Genomic DNA, 23,234 nt, shown 5'->3' with positions numbered 1-23,234 from the left:
CCTGATCATTAGGATATTTTATATGGGGTCCAATGTCACAATATCATTGCAGATGCGTGCGTGTGTGCACGCGTGCATGCACACACCCTTACCTCTATTCTGGCTTCTTTATTTCCCTTAGCCCATGCCAACATAACCTCTTCCCGTAATCTTGCCAACTTTGCTATCACACTTGGTAGTATTGTGGCCTGCAGGTGACTCTGCGGTTACCTAGCAACCACAGTGTGCTTTCTCCATCTCAAGAAGGGGATAACCTGAAAATAGCAATGGCTCAGCATTTTGAAGCACTGTGTTCCTCAGGACCTTTTGAGACCCAAGACCCCTGGCAAATAATGGACAGGCCAACAGTAGACTAGACCAGAATAGGCTTATGTTATACTTTCAAATCAGCCTCATCAGACTCAGGGATGTGCTTCTTCCTGTTGTGTTTTTAGTGAATATGTATTGCATACTCAGTATCTTTGCAAAAACTGCAACAATGCCAAAATCTGTATTTATTAAAAATCAATAAGTGCATTAGGCTATGTGAAATGCAGTGTTTGTAACATTCCACTCTGGGGCTGTCGCAGGCTTGTAAGCAGCCCCAAAGCTAATCAGACCATCAGTGATTGTACAAACAGCACTACTGTAGTTTCCCCCATTTGCCACAATGGAGAATACTGCAGTAGGGCTGCTTGCACAACTGCTGGCTCTGAACAGCATCAGGGCTGCTTACAAGCCTACAGCTGCCCTGGGGCAGAGCATTACAGAGACACAATGCTGCACATCATGACAGCTATTATCTGCAGATCTGTGAAGCATATCTATTAAAAATGTAATGCGTGAAGAAGCTTGCAAAGAAAGTGTAATTAACCATGTTGGTGCATTATTTAAAAAACCTCTGAAACCAAAGTAGGGTAATACTTTTATCAGGATCAACTAAAATGTCACAAAATAAGTGAGCAAGCTTTCAAGTTATCCAAAAATCCTCTTCAATTTATATGTCAATCAAATCAGCAAGGGAGGGGGAGAACATGGTAGGCATGATGGAAATGACCTTAAGTCGGCAATTTGTAACAGGGTATATGTCCCTTGCCTTCTCTATTCATTTCTACAGAAAGGAATATTGTAATTGGAGTTTCCACATGAAAGATCCTGATGGGAAATGTGTGGAAGAAACTTAAATGTGTGAGCGAGAGCGAGAGTCTTTCTCAGACTAGTACTGCGCTGGTGCAACAGTGCTGAGATCCAGACTGAGCTGTTACACAAGGGAAGAGGCAAATGTGCTAAAATCTCCCTTCCCTCTGAAACCCACTGTGTGTCACAAATCTATGTCCCTGAAGGCTGAGCAGTCCTCAAGGACATATTTTCAACATGCACAGTGGGCTTCAGAAGGAAGGGTAGATTGCTGAAAATCACCCAACTTTCTCCACTCATGGGATGGCACAGCTTTAGCCTGGAACTCAGTATTCTTGCACCAGCGAAGCACTAGTCTGTATATCAGCAATGTACAGTCATTCTTTTTGTAGCAATTTTGAATTGTTTGTCTACAATAACTGGCCTGAGAGGAACTGACCTAATTGTAACAATTTAACAATTTCTGGCACTAACTTTTTTCATTTTTTTAAAAAAAATCTTAGACTTAATTGGCTTACCATGGATATATTTCATTTATGCACTGATGAGCCTAGCATCATTGGCATTTGTCATTGTCTTTATACCTGAAACAAGAGGATGCTCCTTGGAGCAAATTTCCACGAAACTGGCAAAACAGTAAGTACAAAGTACTAAAAAGTAAGTACAAAGGGAAGTGTACTGTTGCTAATGCAGTACCAGAGTACTAATGAAGCTAAGGGCTTATTCAAATATGCAGAAACAGGACATGGCATAACCCCCCACCTCCACTCTGCCACTTGAGCCAGCGGACCGGGGAGACCTGAGTTCAAATCCCCATTCAGCCATGAAACTAGCTGGGTGACTCTGGGCCAGTCACTCTCTCTCAGCCTAACCTACTTCACAGGGTTGTTGTTGTGAAGAGAAATCTAAGTATGTAGTACACCGCTCTGGGCTCCTTGGAGGAAGAGCGGGATATAAAATGTAAAAAAAAGAAAAAGAAAAAGAAAAAAGTTATGCCGTCATGTCAGTGTCGACTACTGCCCTGTAGTTGTTTTTGGTAGAACACAGGTGGGGTTTACCATTGCCATCTCCCTTGCAGGATGAGAAGATGCTTTTCAGCATCTTCCTATGTTGCTGCTGCCTGATATAAGTGTTTCCCATATACTAGTGGGGATTTGAACCAGCAACCTCTTGCTTCCTAGGCAAATTACTTCCCTGCGGCACCATTACACTAGGCTACAAGTGGGGAATTGCTGGCCTGAATGCTTTCCTAGGTCCTGTGGCAGATTATGAAGTGGTGGTTCACTTAAAACAGGCAACATCTGCCATCTAGTGGGCAAGTGGTATAAAATCTTGCAGTTAGGGAAGGGAACCAATTGCTAATTGAGCAATCCTGAAGAGCAAGGCCAGCCGCCTATTTTCTACCTGACCTCACAGCCTATATAGGCAAGTGCTCCATTACAAGCACAAATGATGATGCAGAACCTTTTCTGTTGTTGCTTCAGCCTTCTCCCATATGAGCCTCTCTGCATCCTGAGATAGTCCAAGAAACCTTTTTCCATGCCCTGCCATTTAGTTCCCTAATGCCTTCCTGCAAAAAGCTGAAAACTTTATTGTTCTTTATTATTCCAGCAGGTCTTTGGCCTGATGCATATTTTATCCAGCTGTTTTTCATTTCTTCAGTCTGGCTCTCAATGGTTTGCTGTGATTGGTTTTATCTGTTTGCCTTCTGCTGTTGACTTTTTCCCTGTTTTGATTTGACTATTCTTTTAAATGGTTATGAGCCACCCCGGATGTCCTTACCTTTGAGCAAAAAGGTGGGCAAGTCTTCACTGAGAGGGGCCCACAGGAGTCCAACTCTGAGGTTTAAAAAAAAAATCAGGGAAAATATTGGCTGGCATCCTGATTAGTGAGGAGTGCACGCTTCGAGGGACTGCAGGGGCACGACAGGAACCCTCATGCAAGTCCCCACTCCCCGCTATGCACATGCAAGACCCCTGAGAGAGACCAGAGCACTCCTCACCCTCCAGGAGGCGTATGCAAGTTTTGAAACAGATTGCCCTGTGACCCTGAGCCACAGGTTTCCTATCTTACAGAGTGCTCTTGGAGCACAGCTCTCTTAGTTACGATGTCAGCCATTTTTTAAAAAAGGGTGTTCAAAAGCTTGTTGGATCTGCACATTGTTTTAAAGGTGAAATGTAAGTTACCTTAGGTGTAGTACACTGAATACTGAAGCTCATCCAATCCTGCTCTACAGCCCTAGTGTGATAAATCAGTAACAAATATTCTGTCAGGCGTACCTAAGTATTATCTGTGCTTTTAATCATTTGACAAATAATTGCTCACATGATGATGCTGGTCACACCATTTTAAGACAAGTACACAATTTCCATTTCCATTCCATCCACTTAATAATGAAATCTTTTTAAAAAGCCTTTGGCTTAGTTTGACAAAGCAATATATGACTTCCAATAACTACATAAGCTCCAAACTTATGCATGTTGTTGATATTGCCTTAAAATGAGTAAAAAATGATTATTGCAAAATACCTATTACTTTGAACCTGAAATACTTCATGTCTTCCAGAAAATATGCAAGTACCACCCTTTGCTGGATGGGCCAGCGTCAGGAGCAACTGATGCCTATGGAACTTTCTAAGAAGGATTCCCATGAACAATTCTACTAGACAAGACAGGTACACGTAACCAGTGGCAGAAGAGCTGGTTTTCTCAGAGGACAAAATGGCAGTCCACTCAAATACTGCCACTACCTTCATATGCTTTATTTTACTATAAACAAGCTTTTCTGTATTTCATTTTAGTTGAGGTTGTTTTGGTCAGCAGATGCTTCAAAAACAAGGTTTTTGCATATCATAAGCACAAAACTCTATAAGGTTTTGCCCTGTGACAGCAAGGAAACCAATAAAACAATTTTAAGAACATTGTACAGGATGACATCAACACAGGAAAAGAGTACAAGCGGCAAATCCCTTCTTTACACTGTAAATTTAAAGATTTACACAGCTGTGTTTTATCAGGCCAAACACCATACAGCCCATCCTGCGCAAGCAATTCTTTCTTAGGCCTACTACCAATCTCTCCAAATGGAAGATCCATCATAGGGCCTCATACTCACACAGCACATGCTCTGTACAAGCAGCTTCCCAGCTACTTTTCCAGTTGAAGGCAATCACTTATACCTGCAACCCAAGGGAATAATTTATCATAGGTTTTCATCAAAACACAGTAGAATAGAATTTTAGAGTTGGGAGGGAGCTTGGAGGTCTTCTAGTCCCAACCCCCTGCTCAGTGCAGGAAACGGCTACAGCATCTGACAGATGGCTGCCCAATCTCGGTTTCAAAACTTCTAGAGGAGAGTCTACCACTGAATGGAGCAGGCTGTTTCACTGTCCAACCATCTTTACAGTTAGACCATTCCTCCTCCCGTCTAACTTGAATTTTCTACCTTGCAGTTTCAACTATTGGCCCTAGTCCTGCCCTAAAGAGCATCTGAGAACAAGTCTGCTCTCTTCTCTGCAATAGCTCTTCAGAGATTTCAAGATGATAATTAGGAATGTGCGAATTTCTTTGGGCAATTTCTGGACAAAACAAATCAGCCCTGTGCTAGCTGGCCAGATTCGGGTACAAAACAAATCGCCCAGATTTCAGACCTGAAAGATTTGTAGATTCAGACCTCCATTTTCTGGCGATCTCTCTTGCTGTGTCCATTTTGTGTCAGGAATTTTTTTTTTTTAAATCCCATCCTCCTAAGCTTCAGATTGATGACTTACAGTGTGCAACAATTGGCTGGTAATTTCTCCCTGGTTCCAGATTGGCTCATTTCCATTCAAATCTTGTGTTGCCAGGGGTGACTGATCACGCATTGGCTAGGGGAAGGGTCAAGGGTGGGGGGAGTTCAAAGGAGGGATTTCCAAATGTACTTAAGGAGGCGGGCAGCCACCATTCTGCCTCATGGGAGACGAGGGAGAGAGCACACCAGAGGAGCTTTGCTTTGCCTTGCCTGCCTGCTGCCTGGAGTGGATTCTCTGCTTTTTGTTCCTGCTTTCCTTATTGAGGAAAAGAGAAGAAGAAAAATTTTCCACCCCCTTCCTGCTGCTGAGAGAATAACTGCCTGTGCCTGCTGTCTGTGAATCTACCTGTTTTGGGAGATTTGTGGACAAAACAAAATCACCCCTGTGCTAGTTGGACAGATTTGGACCCAAAACAAATCAGAGGAGATTCAATTTGCAAACAAATAAAAAAAAATGATTTGTATACATCCCTAGAGATAATCATCCACTCTACTCAGCCCTCTTTTCTCCAGGCTAACAAACCCAGCTCCTTCAACCATTGCTCATAGGACACCTCAATGTCTTAGATGCTCTCCACTGAACCCATTCCCACTGGTCAATGTTCTTAAAATGCAGTGCCAGTAACTGGACACAGTGGTTATCCCAACAAAGTGGAACCCTCACCCAACTCCTCCCAGTCCTCCTGAGCAAGCACGGTTGTGCAAGGGGGGCAAGCACTGCTTATGCTCTGAAGGATCAGAAACACATTGCTGACCCCCACGGTCAGCACGGTTGTGAATTTGGCAGACTGAACTTGTAAGAGCCTGAAAGACCATACAAATTTCACATTTCGGCATCCCATCATTAACTAAGGGCTACAGCCCTTTAAGATGTATCAGGAGCAATAAGATATACTTCTTATTATGAAGCTCTTGGGCATATTGTAAAAGCACAAATTCACTTTTTAAAAGAGTGATGTACTAAATGGTTGCTTTTTAAACTATTAACAATACCGTGTTATATAGCACGTTCTCTCATTTTAAAGATAGTCATGGCAATACTTTCTTGTATTCACATTTCAAAAACTTGTGTAAAGAAGCAGTCTATGGGTACACCAACCTAAAGGTACCTGCTCCCATTCAACTAAGGAGCCTAAACATCAGGCTTTGCTAGTAGATGGGTGAAAAGTGGCCAAAAATAGATGAATACACATTCCAGCTTCAAATGTTACAAGTTTAGCAGGTATAGAACATGGCTCAGTAACAACTAACATATGAAGCAGCCCTTGCAATTGTAACTTAATCAGAAATATTTTCACCTGCAACACGTAGCATTCCTTTGAAAGATAATTGTACGTTTAAGTAGGCAAGACCTTTCCTTTCTCAGTTCCCAAACGTTTAAATGAGTTTTTCAAGTTATTTTTTAATTTTTATTCTTAATTGTCTCATCCATTACATTCACGTTACCTACTTAAACACTATAAACAAAAATGTCCGTAAAATAGAGAAGCAGACATTAATGGCAACTAATACTACAGCTAATTTTTCAAGACATTTCAGATAAGTCTGCCACTTAAACATTCCTTAGATGATGGGATGCTATCATCTACATTATATGGTTTAAATTCAAGGGTTTCTGTCTATACATTTGAGACAAGATTGAGTAACAGTTGTTCCAAGACAAATACTGTATCTTGCTGACTCACACTCCAAACTGTCCAATACAGGCTGGCTTTAAAAAAAAACTAAAAAAAAACACAAGAAAATTCTCTCCCCACCCTCCACCCGAAAGTTTGCTTCAGCAAATACATGCTTCAGCCACAAGAGTTATCAAATTTTCCTCTGGACATTTCATTTCACATTTCCCTCTTATAGTTTCCCAAACTGTTTGCTTATCACATCCACTCAGAGCATGTTTGTTCGTGCGTTTTCTCTCTCTCTCTCTCTCTCTCTCTCACACACACACACATCATGCAAAGGCTCTAGCAGTTCTCAGGCACACACTCAGGTGGGTAACATGCTGTATCAACCTTGTAATCAGATATATAGGCAGCAGTGGGTTGTGGTGCCCCCGCCCCCTTTTTGCTGTCACCATTGAATTCAACCGCCAGCTATATACATTATATCCTGGTTTACATGTTGCTATCCGCTCAAGTACATGCCCTGTGACAGGTGGGTTTGCTCACTTGGGGAAAATGTTTTAGCTGTCAACCTGTCCCATAATGTTGTCTCATTCTGTGTGTGAGGTTGTTCTCCTCCTCTGCCCTCCCCAAACCAAGTTGATTTGACCTGTATCCCTTCCCTCACTCTCTCCAATATTATACTATTTAGCAGTATTTCACAATGATGATAATAAAAAAATGCTTCCAATAGGAGTTTATTTACAGTGCTCCACTGAGTTTATTTCAATGTGAAGTGCAAAATTGGGAGCTGAATGCATGATACCTGCAATATTCATATCCACATTCTGTTCACCTCTTGAGGCTTAGATATGGGAAAGAGACATAGGCACATTTTACATATTTATTATAGATAGCAAGAGAAGCATTTTAATTTCCCTTATGATTTACCACTCATCTGCTCCATATGCAAATGTTTCAATATTGCCTTTTCAAGTCCAAAGCTTACATGCCAAAGCCAAGCTTTCTTGCTCGTTAGCAATACTTAAAAAAAACAAAAAACTTTTGTAATAGTACTATAACAACATTTGGCAAAAATATGTACAATTCTTTAGACCTGCCTAGGACTTAATCAATGAAAAATATGAGATCAGTTAACTGGAAGTTGTTCGCTGAGCAACTTAAAAAATATTGCATTTGGACTGCCAACAGGGATAGTTGATTTTACAGCCTCCAAGTGCTTCAGAATGGAAGATTTTCTTCTCTTCATGGAACACATTTTTCATTAAAGTATATTATGATCCAGAGTACATTCTCATTTAGAGTGACAGGAAAGAAATCCTCCAAATTCTGCATTTAGTTACAAGAAAAATACAGCAAATAAACTTCTGCCCTTGGAACACTTTGCATCTGCCAATCATTTCAGTCTAGTCTGCTACAGATCATTTTATACACACATACACACGCACGCACGCACACACACTCTAAAACTGAACAAAATATAAGTAAAATATTACACTTACATCGCTCTACTTACTTTGCCAATATACAAAATAGAAAAGGCAGAAGGAATGTAACAGAACAAGTAGGAAGAGAGGTTTTGCAGACTTTTATTTGTGCACATCTGTCAGGTGAAAAAGGTAATGCCTACAGCTTCTTTGGTGCCCAACAGTCAGCATACAAAAATGTAAAAGACTATTCACAAATAAAACACAAGCTCAAACAAAAGAAGTGTTTCCAAAGTTAGTGCATCTCATGACAATTCTGCTTATGAACACACGGAAATTACTGCAGAAATAAATAGAATGTCTTGTGAAAAGCAGCAATTTCATATCTTGTAAACGTTTGTTTTTTACCATACAGCACTGTTCAAAAGAAAATCCAAAAGGGACTGGAGTTTATCGTTGTGGCCAAGAGTTTGCACCTCCTCCTTAGCTGTGTTGGTCCAGTTGTCCTTTCCCCCCCAATTCTCTCTCTTTTGCTTTTAGTCCAATGTGCAGCAGTCTTATAAAAAGGTGCTTGGTTAGGTCACCTAACCATGAAGTGGCAAATTATAAAATTTCTTTCCTGCTTTCAAACACAAATGGATAAATCTGTTCCACTGCAGTGGCAACAGCCTTTACATTTGGCCCTAAAGAGAAATGGGGTGGGGGAGGGAGAGGAGAGAGAAAGAATCAGGTATGTATTTTTTAAAATGTCCTCTAAAGCCCTTAACCATTATTTGATAAAAGCTCACATGTTCAGTAGTCTAAAAACAAACATTTATTGCCTGAATGAAAAGTGTACAGTACTAAAAATGACTCTGATCAGCAGGTACATTGTACTTTCCATTCCCATTTCAATGCAGTTGGGGTAAAAATGGCCCCAATACTATCTGAGCACATACTGCAAATTACCAAAATGTACAAAGGAGGGTGGGGCTTGAAACACCATAGGGCTACTGACCTCATAAAGATAAAGAAATACAAGCAGTAAAGAATTATAGAAGATTAAGCTGTGGTTTCAGTCAGCCTTTTTACACTTCTTCTGATCAATTTGACCCCAGAATCCAGGCAAAGTTTAAGCAGTACTACTGAAGCAGCAATACTTCCATACTATATGGAACAACATACTATTGTGCATTCCTTCTACAGACCACTGGCCCATCTAGCTCAGTACTGTCTTCATTCCAAGGTTTCAGGCAGGAGTCTTTCCCAGTCCTAACTAGAGATGTTGCAGACTGAACCTGGGACTTTCTGCGTGCAAAGCAGATGCTCCACCACTGAATTACAGCCCCATTCGTTCAGCACCTGACAGCCTACTCTATTACATTTCTCCCATGCACATTCTGATCTCCAGTTCATTCACACTGGAGTTCAGAAACAGAAGAGTCTTCCCTTTGGTTAATGGAAATCCACACAGGAGGAAGACCCATTTAACCCAGCAGTTGTACTTTCTTTTCCCAGGGACTGCACTTTGTATTCCCAATGCAATGGTTTCAGACATTCAAACCTTTAACCACTAGCAGGTATGCAGTTCAACTCACAACACTTCAGTTTAAACTTATGGGTGCCCTGTTGGGATGAGACAGCTTAAATTCAAGTGCTCTGGCTTAAATGTGTGAGGATCCTTTAGTTAGTAAATTAGTTCATCTGACTCACTGATCAGCAAAGAGCAAATTACCATTTCAAACCTTGAGTTTAATTTACTAGCTTCAATCTACTGTGATACATCTTCTCTAAATCACTCAGTTTTGTTCATGCCGAAACTGATATTATCTTAAAAGGAAGCTCATCCTCCTGCAAAAGCATTTAGTTACCTGAGCTCCCACATGAAGAAAGCAACATATTCACAATAAAGCAAATACCTGTAACTGTGATACTTCCTGTTGAAAAAATCTGTAGAGTAGCTCTGAGAGATTTTATTCTGTAGCACACTGCAGGATGAAGCTCTGGTTCATAACTAGGAAATAAAAAACCAAGTTCATTAACAAAAAACAACAAATAATTTAATAAATTGAGAATGGATTAAAAATTTACTATACCTAGCATGGGGTCTGTTGTTTTTTGTGAATTCTGGCAATCTGATTTCAAACGGCATGTTGCATACTGCTAAAACATTGACAACTTTAAAATCTGTAAAAATCACCTTTTAGAAGGGATAAGAGAAAAAAATGGAAATATTAAGTACTTAATTTTTTAAAAATGTTATACATAGCTTTGCATTATTTCAGTTAAAAGCTACCTGTCGTTAGCTACAATGCTGAACAAGAACTCCAGCATCAAATGGGCATTTAAAACTTTATAATGCTTAGATTGTTATAACAACTTATTTTCATGTGTCACTGTTATTTCAAATAACAAGGGTTGTATGCTAAGTGGCTCTCTCATGAACAGAAGGCACTTCCATTCAGGAGGGTGGCTCTGTTGCTCACCTGAAGCCCTCAGTGTCCCATACAATCCTGTTTCAGTGGGGTTTTGTGTGTGTATACATATGCATGGCTGTTGTTCTGAGGAGGGGGCAAAGAAGTTTGGTTGTACAAACTTCCTTTGATTTACATTCTTTAGGATACACTTGTTAATTAGCTATTATCTGTATTGGAATTTCTTTGTTCTGTCCAGTGCGCTATCAGCTTTTAGTAGATAGCATGTGGGAGAGAAGCTACCCAATTTCCCCCACAAACAAGACTTTTGAAGTAAGTGCTAATGGCACTTCTCCATGGGTTCCTGCCAGAGGAGAATGAGGAGAGATCTCTGCTTCCCCCCACAACCCAAGTTCTCCATGGAGGAAAGGAGGAGCAGTGTCTCCTCTATGAGCAGGGCTTTTTTTCCTGGAGCAAGAGCAATTGCCAGACAGAAGAGGGATGTTCACCAAAAGATAAATCATGTAAATTCAGACATTAAATATATATGGCAGCATGCACTTGTGAATAAGCATAGATTTCATTGGGAAAAAAATACCTGAAAACCTAGTTTCTGCAGACTACGGGCTAATCGTCTGGCACCAAGTTTAGCTTCTTCTTCACTGAAGATGAAACAAACAAACAAATCAGTTTAAAAGTATACATTAAAACTCAACAACAAATAACTCAGTAAAATGAGCAATAAAGATACAAATGAAATGTACCTTGTAGCTCCTGTGCAAATTACTTTCCCTGAGGACCAAATAGTTGCTGTAATCCTGGGTTTCCTAAGCTTCATTAATACTTTCTGAAATGATTAGGAAAAATATTGATCTTACATTGTGAAAAGTTCCTCATGCAGAAGCAGAATATTGACTGAATGCTGTAGTTTTGCATTATGGTTATAATTTCTCTTTTTGGAAAATGTGTCAATGTTAACAAAAGCATAAAAATAATGTAGATATACATTTCCTCTATTTGACAGACAATATCCTACAATGTCTTTCTTGCATTAATCGTTTACTCTCTCCAGCTGCAGCTAACTTTCAGACTTGAAATATATTAGGGCAAGAGGTGGCAAAAAAAACACCCTCCATTTTAAAGCCTTAGAAATCTTATTCTCCTGAACACAGTACTTTTGTGAAAATTATAGCTCTTGCACCATCTTCAATAAGCAGAATTTTCATTAACTGGAACAAGAAAAATACAGATACCTGATAATGGCACCATATAAGTCCAATTCACAATCATCTAAATCCTGGTTTAGATCATAAGAACAGCCCTGCTGGATCAGGACTAAGGACTATCTAGCCCTGCATCCTCGTTCACAGAGTGGTCCACCAGATGCCTCTGACAAGCCTACAGCAAGAGCTGAGGGCATGCAACTGGTATTTAGAGGCAGCTTGCTGGACATGGCCTATAGCCACCAGACTAGTAGCCACTGATAGACCTTTCTTCCGTGAATTTGTCTAAGCCCCTTTTAAAGCCATCCAAGTTATTGGCCATCACTACATCCCGTGGCAGAGAATTCCATAGTTTAACTATGCGCTGTGTTAAAAAGTACTTCCTTCTGTCAGTCCTAAATTTCCTGGCCATCAGTTTCATGGGATGACCCCTGGTTCTAAAATTTCCTCTCTGTCTATTCTCTCTACTCCATTCATAATTTTATACACCTCTATCATGTCTCCCCATAGTAACCTTTTTTCCAAACTAAAAAGCCCCAGATGCTGTAGCCTTGCATCATAAGGAAGATACTCCAGGCCCCGATCATCTTGGTTAGGAACACAGGAAGCTGCCTTATACAAAGTCAGACCATTTGTCCATCTAGCTCAGTACTGTCTACACAGATTGGCAGCAGCTTCTCCAAGATTATAGGCAGCAGTCTCTCTCAGCCCTACTTTGGAGATGCCAGGGAGATCTCCTGAATGTAAGCATGTAGCTGCAGAGTGCCCCCATTCCCTAAAATATCTTGTAGCATTCACATTTAGTCACCCACTCAAATGCAAGCCAGAGCAGACTACTTAGCAAAGGGGACAAATTCATGCTTGCTACCACAAGACCAGCTCTCCTCCCAGGTTGTACTCTTCTGTACCTTCCCCAGTTCTACAATGTCCTTCTTAAGATACAGTGACAAGTACTGTATACAGTACTCCAAATGTGGCTGCACCATAGATTTACATAAAGACACTGTAATATTAGCATTTTTATTTTCAATCCCCTTCCTAATGATTCCAAGCATGGAATTGGCCTTTTTCACAGTTGCTGCACATTGAGCCAACATTTTCAACAAGCTGTCCACCGTGACCCCAAGATCTCTCTCCTGGTCAGTCACTGACAGCTCAGACCCCATCAGTGTATATGTGAAGCTGGTTTTTTTGCCCCAATGTCCATCACTTTACACTTGCATTTGCCATTTTGTTGCCCACTCACCCAGTTTGGAGAGATCCTTTTAGAGCTCCTCACAATCTGTTGAGGATTTCACTACCCTAAATAATATAGTGTCATCTGCAAATTTGGCCACTTCACTGCTTACGCCAACTTCTAGGTCATTTATGAACAAATTAAACAGCACTGGTCCCAGAAAGATCCCTGGGCGACTCAGTTACTTACTTCCCTCCATTGTGAAAAGTGTCCATTTATTCCTACCCTCCATTTCCTCTCCTTCAACCAGTTACCAATCCACACATGAACACGTTCCCTTATCCCATGACTGCCAAGTTTATTCAAGAGCCTTTGGTGGGGAACTTTGTCAAAAACTTTCTGGAAGTCCAAGTACACTATGTCAATTGGATCACCTTCATCCACATGCCTGTTGACACTCTCAAAGAATTCCAAAAGGTTCAAAAAAAGACTTGCCCTTGCAGAAGCCATGCTAGTTCACCTTCAGCAAGGCCTGTTCTTCTATATGTTTAACAATTTTGTCCTTAAGTATGCTTTCATTCAATTTACCCAGCACAGAAGCGAAGTTAACTGGCCTGTAGTTTCCTGGATCCCTTTTTGAAAATCAATGTTACATTAGCTATTTTCCAGTCCTCTGGTACAGAGCTTGATTGTAGGGATAAGTTACACATCTGAACTTGGCCACAATGAGATGAATATTTATATACTGCTTTTCAACAAAAGTCCCCAAAGCGGTTTACATTGATATAAATAAATAAATACAATGGTAACCTAACAGAACAAGCTGCTTATACAAAAAATACATATTTCCATATAGGTTTGGTACTCACCAACGTTATTATTGGTAACAATTACTTGTTACCGATACAGCAATTTGTGTTTTGTTTATGCACAGAATGTTAACTGCTTAAAGAACTGAAGCACATGCTACAGAGACATATACCAATAAAGGATGTGCACCAAATTGCGTCAGTGCACATCCAAGGGCAGCGAGGGGTTCCCTTAAGAGGAGGCAGGCAGGCCCTACCTGCCCATCCTCCAAGCCCCTAGGGGAAACATCCTATCGCCATAGCATGGCGTTTTAAAGGGGAAAGCGGCACAAGCTGCCACGTGCATGGAGGTATTTCCATTTAAACAGTAAAGCAGCAGGGCGGCGGGGGCTTGGAGGGCCCTTCTTAAGGGAATCCCTTGCCCCACACCAAAATGTTTTGGTGCCTCTCCAAAGAGGTGCCGAAACACTTTGGGAGCATCCCTATTACCAATCCCCCTTAGGCTAGAGTCTTCATAATGGGCAAAACAGTAATTGTTCCAACATTTTAAATAACAGTTCCCAGGCTAGTGTAAGTGAAGCATGCTGTCGAAAAGCCTACATATCTCTCTGGGAAAAGTGCATTTAACTCTCTCTTCTCTTTTCACCATACTGCTCTCATCCTGACCAATATGCTAGGTAGATTAGCATCATAAGCTGTTTTTGTCAAAGCTGCTATATATTATTGAAATAATCCTTGTGCAAAAGCACAACCATCAAAATTCCCCAGAACTAAACCTCACAGATCTCTCTACTGAAAAACATTACCCCAGATATCTTGCAAGCTCAGTGTCTGGGTACCAGTTACGCTGCTAAATTCAGCAACTCAGAAAGAAAGAAACCCGAAGATTGGGACCACGGAAGTACTGTACTATTTTTCTGCAGAGAGAGGCAGTGGGGCATTCGGAAGTAAAAGGAAACCTTTTGTGTCCTGCTTTGACAGAGAGCTCTGGAGAGCGGCAGGCATGCCCCCCTTTTCATCTTTTGCACACAAGGAGACCTTTATCATAGTCTCAGTTCCTGCTTTGTTCCCTGACTGTGGTTTGAAGTATACAACACTTTCCAAATTGGGACATAACACAGAACTGCGGTTAACTAAATGAAAGTAAAAGTTTTTGTTTTCCTTTTATGTATGAAGGAGATGTGAGTCCACATGAGCCCATGGCACTCCAGGGCTCATTCACACAGCAGGAAACCATGGTTTCCAGTTACATCTGAACTGGAGCTGTGAAACTCTCAATGCAACCTATGTCCAATGAGCAGAATCTGACTAGTGAGTAACTCAAAGTCTAAAATGCTAAGTTACTCACCCCAACATTCATTTATTATTTGTTTATTTAAAATATTTATACCCCATTTATAAGTTACTTACCCCAACATCACGCTTGTATATTACATTTGCTCCCTCTAATGCTATTTTTCGCAAGTTTAAATGGCATCTTGTTCGGAAGACACAAACTACATTTGTGATTAAAATGTCCAATGCAACATCACTCTCAGCTTCCATTGGGGTGACTTAAGACTCAGATGCCTGCCAGGACACCATGAAGATCACATCCTGAAAAAGCAGTGAGGTACAAAATCAAACAATTACCTAGAAAAAAGCCAAACACTCTCACCTTATATTCCTAAAATAAGGCATCCTTTGAAAAGAAGGGTGGATACATATTTTCTCTCTCTCCCAAGTGATATATAGCTTGCTTGCTTATTGATTGATTGATTGATTGTTAAATTTATATACTGCCTTTCATTAAAACAATCCAAAGGTGGTTTACAGCAAAATTTAAAAACAAGATTGTAAAAAAGACAGAATTAAAATATTAAGCTAAAAATATAAAACAAATCTGATTAAAAAATTTAAAAGCATAAAAGCAATCAAGAGCAGCAACAGAGACAATCAAATGAAAGCCTGGGTAAAAAGCCACGATTTAACATGCTTTGTAAAAGCTGTGATGGAGAAGGAGGAGTGAATAGCCACCGGGAGAGCATTCCAGAGTCTGGGGGCAGCAACAGAGAAGGCCCTGTCCCACGTGCACAACAACCGAGCCTCCCTCATTGTTGGCACCCGGAGCAGAGCCCCCTCAGATGACCTCGTCAAGCGGGCAGCAACCCCTGGGAGCAGGCGATCCCTCAGGTATCCCGGGCCAAAACCGTTAAGGGCTTTAATACAGCATCCAGTAAACCTGGAATACTGAAAATCAATCACATATTTAAACCCTATGAAACAAATGTAAAATTAACTATAATAGGCTATTTTTTTTCTTCATCCAGTACAGTTTGTCACCTATTTGCTGCAAAGATTAAAAAAACTAAAGAGAAAAAGCTTCTATAGAAAGGTTTGGGTAGCATCCACAGCAGCATGAGCATAAAGAGGAGTTAGTGGAAGCAATTTCCCCCTCCCACCTCCCTGCAGCTGGAAAAGCCATTCCCGAGGGTGAAGGGACCCTTAGCAATGGTGGGGGATGCTGCTACAAGAGACCATATAGTGATGCCTTCTGCTTGTGAAACAGAAGGGGTCTCATGCTTCTTCCCCCTTCAACCATCAGTGAAACATCCTATGTTGTTGCCAAGGGTTCCGTGATCCTTGGGAACAGCTTTTCCAGAGTCTCTGGGGACTGCAGGGAAGTGGGGGGGGGGGGATTACTTCTCCTGACTCTTCATTATGCACTATTGTGGATGAGACCCCTTATGCTTAAATCACATTTAGATTGTTCTGTATTTTGGATGGAGTCTTCAGCTGTAAGGATCAGTCCTTGCAAAAACCAGCCCACATGATGCACAAGGCAATGCCAGCATTCCCGATTGGCCGGTGCTGATGCACACTTGGAAACCAGCCCAGCAGTGTTGTGCGAGAGCGCAGTTGTGCAAGTACTTAAAACAGTGTGTCCACACTTGCACAGCAAAACTTACATTGTTTATAATAAAAGTAGCACTATACAAGTGTGGGAACACAGTTTTAACTAGTTACACAACTGTATTATTGTGCTATACCGCTAGGTGTAGCACATGTGACAGCAGCATCATGTGACAGCAGTGTCAGCCAATCAGGAGTGCTGGCACTGCCTTGCGCATCATGTGGACCATTGTTCCTGGAGCAAAGAAACTTGATACTTGGTGTAACCAGGCTAAGGAATATGGCTGATGCTATCAGATTTATATACCACTTGATATGTATATCTCCAGGCAGTGTACACAATTTAACACACAACAAATATAAAACAGAATAAAAATAATTAAAACAATTTCACAGAATAAAACCAGTTTCGTGGGATAAAAACAATTAAACCATTTAAATTTAATTTCAGTTAAAAGCCTGAGAAAACAGGTGTGTCTTGAGGGTCTTTTAAAAAGCAATCAGAGATGGAGATACTCTTATTTTGACAGGAAGCATATTCCAAATCCCTGGGGCAACCACAGAGAAGGCCTGGTCCCAAGTCACCACCAAACAAGCCGGTGGCAATAGGTGGCAGGGTTCATGACAAAGAAGGTGCTCTCTTAAATACCCTGGGCCCAAGCAGTTAAGGGCTTTATAGGTAATAACCAGCACTTTGTATTTCACTCAGAAACATATTGGCAGTCAGTGCATTTCTTTTAAAATCAGTGTGATATGGCCCCTTCAGGTTGTCCCAGAGACCAACCTGGATACCGCATTCTTTACCAATTGTAGTTTCTGGAATATGTACAGAAGCAGGTAGAGCGCATTACAGTAGTCAGGCCTGGAGGTTACCAGCACAAGTACCACTGTTTTAAGGTCATTCAGCTCCAAAATTCACCTTCAGTTTGTTACTCCTGAAAATGTGGACAAGCTGATTGGAACGGTGCGGCCCACCACCTGTCCTCTTGACCCTTGCCCGACATGGCTTATACTATCTGGCAGGGCGGTTGTTGTAGAAAGCCTGGTAGAAATTATAAATGTGTCTCTGAGGGAAGGTAGGATGCCTCCTAGTCTTAAGGAGGCAATTATTAGACCGCTTCTGAAGAAGCCTACCTTGGATCCCTCAGAGCTGAGTAACTACAGGCCTGTTTCCAACCTTCCGTGGCTGGGCAAGGTAATAGAGAGGGTGGTGGCCTCCCAGCTCCAGACAGTCTTGGAGGAAACTGATTATCTAGACCCATTTCAAACTGGCTTCCGGGCTGGCTATGGAGTGGAGATTGCCTTGGTCAGCCTGATGGATGATCTCCAACTGGGAATTGACAGAGGAAGTGTGACTCTGTTGGTCCTTTTGGACCTCTCAGCGGCCTTCGATACTATCGACCATAGTATCCTTCTGGAGTGTCTGAAGGGGTTGGGAGTGAGAGGCACTGCTCTGCAGTGGTTCCACTCCTACCTCTCGGGTAGGTTCCAGGTGGTGTCCCTTGGAGACTGTTGCTCTTCAAAATCTGAACTTTTGTATGGTGTCCCTCAGAGCTCCTTATTGTCTCCGATGTTGTTTAACATCTACATGAAACCGCTGGGAGAGATCATCAGGAGATTTGGTGCAAGGTGTTATCAGTATGCGGATGACACTCAAATCTATTTCTCCATGTCATCAGCATCATCAGGAGAGGGCATAACCTCCCTAAATGCCTGCCTGCAGTCGGTAATGGGCTGGAAAACAAACAGACTGAACCCAGATAAGATGGAGGTACTCATTGTACGGGGTCAAAACTTGGGAGATGAGTTTGATCTGCCTGTTCTGGATGGGGTCACACTTCCCCAGAAGCAACAGGTACGCAGTCTGGGGTGCTTCTGGATCTAAGTCTCTCCCTGGTGTCCCAGGACTCCCAGGTTGAAGCAGTGGCCAGAGGTGCCTTCTATCAGCTTTGGCTGATACACCAGCTGCATCCGTTTCTTGAGATAGATGACCTCAAAACAGTGGTACATCTGCTGGTAACCTCCAGACTGGATTACTGTAATGCGCTCTATGTGGGGCTGCCCTTGTATGTAGTCAGGAAACTACACTTGGTTCAGAATGCGGCAGCAAGTCTGGTCTCTGGGGCATCTATGAGAGACCATATTATTCCTGTATTGTACGATTTACATTGGCTGCTGATATGTTTCCGGGCAAAATACAAGGTGTTAGTTATAACCTATAAAGTCCTAAACATCTTGGGCCCTGGGTATTTAACAAAACGTCCTCTTCGTTATGAACCTCACCGCCCGTTGAGATCATCAGGAGAGGTCCGTCTGCATTTGCCACCAGCTCGTCTGGTGGCTACTCAGGGACGGGCCTTCTCCGTTGCTGCCCCGAGGCTTTGGAATGCACTCCCTAGTTAAATAAGAGCCTCCTCATCTCTGACAATTTTTTTAAAAGTCTTTAAAGATGCATCTGTTCACCCAGGCTTTTAACTGATACTGTTTTGATTGTTTTTAATGTTGTTTTAGAATATTGTTTTAAACATTTTAAATTGTTGTGTTTTAAATTTCTTGCTTTTGTTTTTAACTAATGTTTTAATGTTGTTTTTATCTTCTTGTAAACTGCCCAGAGGTGTAAGTTTTGGGCAGTATAAAAATATTTAAAATAAATAAATAAAAATAGGCCTAGCTGCCGTATCAGCTGAAGTTGATAAAAAGCACTTCTGGCCACCACCTCAACCTGAGAAACCAGAGAGAGTTTTGGATCCAGGAGCATTCCCAAGCTGTGTACTTGTTCTTTTAAGATCTGCATGTTCTGGTGAAACCCCATCCAGAACATGCAGATCTTAATCATCTCTTGGGTCCTGATCCCCCCACCCCCGCACCTGCAATCAGTACCCCCATTTGATACTTTGGATTCCATTTCAGTTTGTTATCCATCATCCAGCCCATTACTGCCATTAGGTAACCATTTAGGGGAGTTATGCCATTTATTATTATTTTATTAATTTAGCATATTTGTATACTACCCACTACTGAAGTCTCTAGGGCAGTTTGCTGATGAAGGACATATGCAGAAACAGATTTGGGTGTCATCAGCATATTGATCATAGCCTGCACCAAACATCCTGATGATCTTTCCCAGCAGTTTCATGCAGATGTTAAAGGGCATTGGTGACATTATGGAGCCTTGCAGATGTTAAAAGGCATTGGTGACATTACGGAGCCTTGTGGAACTCCATACATTCATTCTTGCTTTGCAGAGCAACAGTCTCCAAGAAACACCATCTGGAATCTACTAGAGAGGTAGGAATGGAATCGGTGTAAAACTGTACCACCCAATCCCACCTCCCTCAGGTGTCCAAGGACACCATGGTGAATGTATCTAAAGCCACCTAGATATCCAAAAGGATCAACAGAGTCACTCTCCCTCTGTCAATACCTAGTTGGAGATCATCTATCAGGCCGACCAAGACAGTCTCAACCCCATAGCCTGCTCTAAAGCCAGTTTGAAATTAGTCTAGATCAGGCTTCCCCAACCTGCAGCCCTCCAGATGTTGCTGAACTACAACACCCAGCACACCCAGCCACAAATTGTGGCTAGGGATGCTGGGAGTTGTAGTTCAGCAACATCTGGAGGTCTGCAGGTTGGGGAAGCCTGGTCTAGATAATCTGTATAATCCATAACTGCCTGGAGCTGAGAGGCAACCACCTGCTCAATCACCTTGCCCAATCGTGGAAGATTGGAAACGGTTTTGTAATTAGCTAACTCAGAGGGATCCAATGCCAGTTTCTTCAAGTAAGGTCTAATAATAACGTCCTTCAGACATGGAAGAATCCTGCCCTCCATCAGAGAAGCATTTATAATGTTTACCAGACTCTCTCTGATAGTACAATTACCAGATGAAATAAGGCAAGTTGGGCAAGGGTCAAGCAAACAGGTTGTAGAACGTACATTCTGAAGCAGTTAGTCCAAATGAGGCCCGGACACTTATTGGAATCTTATTGACTCATATAAAATATGAGCCATCTAGACTTATTGATTCTATCCATGGTGAGCCTTTGATGACCCCTGTAGCTGAATACCCCTGTATTCTATGAAAAAGAACAGAACACATGATTTTGTTTTTCTGTTCTGAAGGAATTCTGCCACTGCATTTGGACCTAGCTCATAGCTAATGGCAGCATGCCCAAATATACTGCATAGCTGTGGCATAGATGGGAGGAGTGAAAGCACAATAAACTGGGACTGCAACATCTTCCTCCAGGAATAGGTGGAATCTATCAATCAACCATTTATTTCAGAAAACATTTCTTGTGGGCGTGTCAGCTAACGAACAGCAAATAAGGAACTCATAAATTATTTCTCAATAATGCAAAGGAGAACACATAAGAACAGTAAAGTCGCCAAGATCTTACTTCATCCTACCAACATCATTCAGTTTCAATTTCTAACAGCTGTTCTTCAGCCATAAACATCTTATCTGGACACTAGTACATCTGGAAATGGACAGCAATACCTGTGTATGTGGTACTCTTAAGGGGACGGGGTGGGGGAAAGCTCCCTAGTCACTACATCTTTTAAACAATTGACTCTCAATGACAAGAGAGATAGAGAGAAGTGAAAATGCAGCATGTTCTTTTGTGAAACATTTTCAACAGCAAACACAGAGATCCCACACAACGAGCACACAGATCCCAGCTTGTGTCCCAGTCTGACAGATGGCAGATGGAGAGAAAGGTTGCCTTCACAAATCTTGCTCTGGGGGAAGGTGACAACAGGATTATGTGGGAAACCTTTAAGCAACATTTTAACTCCTTCTGAAAGCTAGTAGCAGAATGTCCAACAGCAACACAAAAACTTTGGGTTGGATCTCATCCAGTACTCCTGGGAATAGTAGTAGTTCCACTTGTGCAAGGGGTGGGAAGAATTTCTGCTGATTTCCCTGTCCCTTCTGCTGCCTCCATGCACACCCTGAAAATCTGTTCCCCAACCCTCAGGCACATATTTTCAACGGCACAGGGGGCTGAATGGGGAAGGGGTATAATTGAAAATCACCCCTCCCCACCTTGTGTAAACAGAATTCTTCCATTTGCAGAAGTACTGGTTGGCATTCAACGTTTTATTTCTCATGACTACTTATGTTAGAGCATGATAAAATAAATGTCATCTCTAACAGGAAGACTAATTACTTGCCTTTTTATTTTGCAAAAATGTTATTTGATTGCAACAGGCAAATCTTTGTGCTTTCAAAACATTTTTTTTTTAAAAAAAATTAAAAATCCCTACAATGATTTTGAGAGGTAAAGATTGCATGCGTTGGACTTCTCTGTTTTGGGTTCTGCGTGTGCATTTTTCATTCAACTCTTATATCAAATGTGTGGATGTGCCCGAGCATATTTTCAACTGTGCAAAGCCTGTGCATGTGTGTGAACGGGGATATAATCTCACTTTTTAGGACACAGATTCTTAAGAATGGATCTTACACAGAGAGACACACAGATTTGCAAATGGATCAAAACAGGGATACAGCAATCTTTCCAACCCACTCCATCTTCCCTCTGTCCTTTACCATCTCCCCCCACTTCCTTCATCCTTGTTTGCAGCCAGCCAAACATCCTCCTCTTTCTTTATCCTCTCACCCAAGAATTCTTTTATAACAAAGACAGCACTGAGTTCTAGCAAAATAGAATGCAACAAGGAGATTCCAAGTGTGCTCTCAGCATCGGCTTATGCTATCTAGTCAAAGAATCAATGCAGTGATAGTTTACTGAGCATGGGTATCTGTTACACAGAAACCCAGGCTTGCTTTCCCTGTTGTGCACTCCATTGCCTGGAAAAATGCAACATCTGAGTCGACCCTCCCAGCCCCTGAGAAAGTGTGTGGTCATCTGACTGACAGCCAGAAGATCCACAATCCAGTGATGCTGAAGTACTTGGTTTCAGCTCATTTCGCCCCATTAGTTTTGTTGGGGTCAACAACTCATGTGTTTGCTATGTGTATTAGGTACCTCACTCAAATTTTTGAATACCAACCATTAATGCAATGTATGATTACATATAGAGATGGGCAACAATGGGCATGAATAAATCCAGGCTTTAGGATCAGAGTGCACTGCAGGTTGGCATCACAGGTACAGAACCTTGACATTACAAAGGGGAGATTGGCAAAAGTTGGGGAGTGTTGCATTAGCCCCAATCTGATCAGTCTTAACATCTACCAAAAGGATTACAAGGATTTATACCAATGCCAAAGCGCTATAAACTGCCACAAGCTACGCAGCCTCCGGACACTGCGCGTTTCCTTCCATCCGATGAATCGGGCCGCCACCTACAAGCCCGGCCCTTCCCTGGCGGCCTCAGGCAATCTCGAGTAAATGCTCGGCGAGAGAAAACGGTGTCTGTGGGCGATCCGCGATGCTACGGCGAACACCCGTCTGGTCTTCCGGGCCGCCGGCCACGGCTCGCTCCGCCTCCCCTCCCACAGCGGCAACGCGGCTCCCGTGCCTCCTTCGCGCGCTGCCGTGTAACGGCGGGGTGGGGGGTGGTTAGCGGGAACTCACCCGGGCTCTTCGCGGCCGGCTGCTGCCTACTCCTCCCCCCCCACCCAGCGGCAGCACAGCTCCTGCGTCTCCTGTCCGCGCCGCCGTGATGACGTGCCGGAGGCGGGGAGCGAGAGAGGAGAAAAGAATTGGCTCAATAGCCCGGATGTCTCGCGAGAGCGGGAATGAACCAGCCACGTGCGCCCTGCTGTTTATAGGCGGGGCGAGGCGAGGCTGAGCGCCGTGGATTGGAGGAGTCGTAGT

General features: G+C 42.2%; 2 protein-coding genes across 4 annotated transcripts in view; one reads left to right on the top strand and one right to left on the bottom strand.

The window, feature by feature from the left end:
- SLC2A12 (solute carrier family 2 member 12) overlaps positions 1–7,264 on the top strand; it is a 62,129-nt gene extending 54,865 nt beyond the window's left edge. Inside the window, exons 4-6 of one of the 2 annotated variants that reach the window (XM_053287914.1) lie at positions 1,620–1,752; positions 3,682–3,790; positions 4,568–7,264. In XM_053287914.1, the coding sequence (XP_053143889.1) occupies positions 1,620–1,752; positions 3,682–3,781 (233 nt within the window). In that variant the 3' untranslated portion in view covers positions 3,782–3,790; positions 4,568–7,264. Of the gene's footprint in view, positions 1–1,619; positions 1,753–3,681 lie in introns of both variants that reach the window. The other variant, XM_053287903.1, reaches the window with a different exon arrangement.
- A 129-nt stretch (positions 7,265–7,393) lies between these two features.
- Positions 7,394–23,140, bottom strand: TBPL1 (TATA-box binding protein like 1). 2 transcript variants are annotated; one of them, XM_053287936.1, is made up of 7 exons: positions 22,992–23,140; positions 14,964–15,149; positions 11,109–11,191; positions 10,943–11,006; positions 10,027–10,130; positions 9,850–9,944; positions 7,394–8,634 (listed from the first exon to the last, which is right to left on the bottom strand). In XM_053287936.1, the coding sequence occupies exons 2-7, from the start codon at positions 15,096–15,098 to the stop codon at positions 8,555–8,557; spliced, it is 561 nt and encodes a 186-aa protein (XP_053143911.1). In that variant the 5' UTR covers positions 15,099–15,149; positions 22,992–23,140; the 3' UTR covers positions 7,394–8,554. The 2 variants fall into 2 exon arrangements, with proteins under 2 accessions (XP_053143911.1, XP_053143901.1); XM_053287926.1 differs by having other exon boundaries at positions 22,674–23,132.
- Positions 23,141–23,234: the final 94 nt, after the last annotated feature.

The sequence above is a fragment of the Hemicordylus capensis genome, chromosome 1 (assembly GCF_027244095.1).
Source record: "Hemicordylus capensis ecotype Gifberg chromosome 1, rHemCap1.1.pri, whole genome shotgun sequence".
NCBI classification, from domain to species: domain Eukaryota; kingdom Metazoa; phylum Chordata; class Lepidosauria; order Squamata; family Cordylidae; genus Hemicordylus; species Hemicordylus capensis.
This window is presented reverse-complemented; position numbering and strand designations above follow the sequence as displayed.

Bases quoted from the DNA above. Each gene is read 5' to 3' on its own strand.
- TBPL1 (XM_053287936.1), bottom strand. From the start codon at position 15,098: ATGGAAGCTGAGAGTGATGTTGCATTGGACATTTTAATCACAAATGTA. The intron at 9,945-10,026 runs GTATAGTAAATT...TTTATTTCCTAG, and splicing joins AACAACAGACCCCATGCTAG to TTATGAACCAGAGCTTCATC. The intron at 8,635-9,849 runs GTATTTGCTTTA...ATTTCTCTTTAG, and splicing joins AGGAAGTATCACAGTTACAG to GGCCAAATGTAAAGGCTGTT.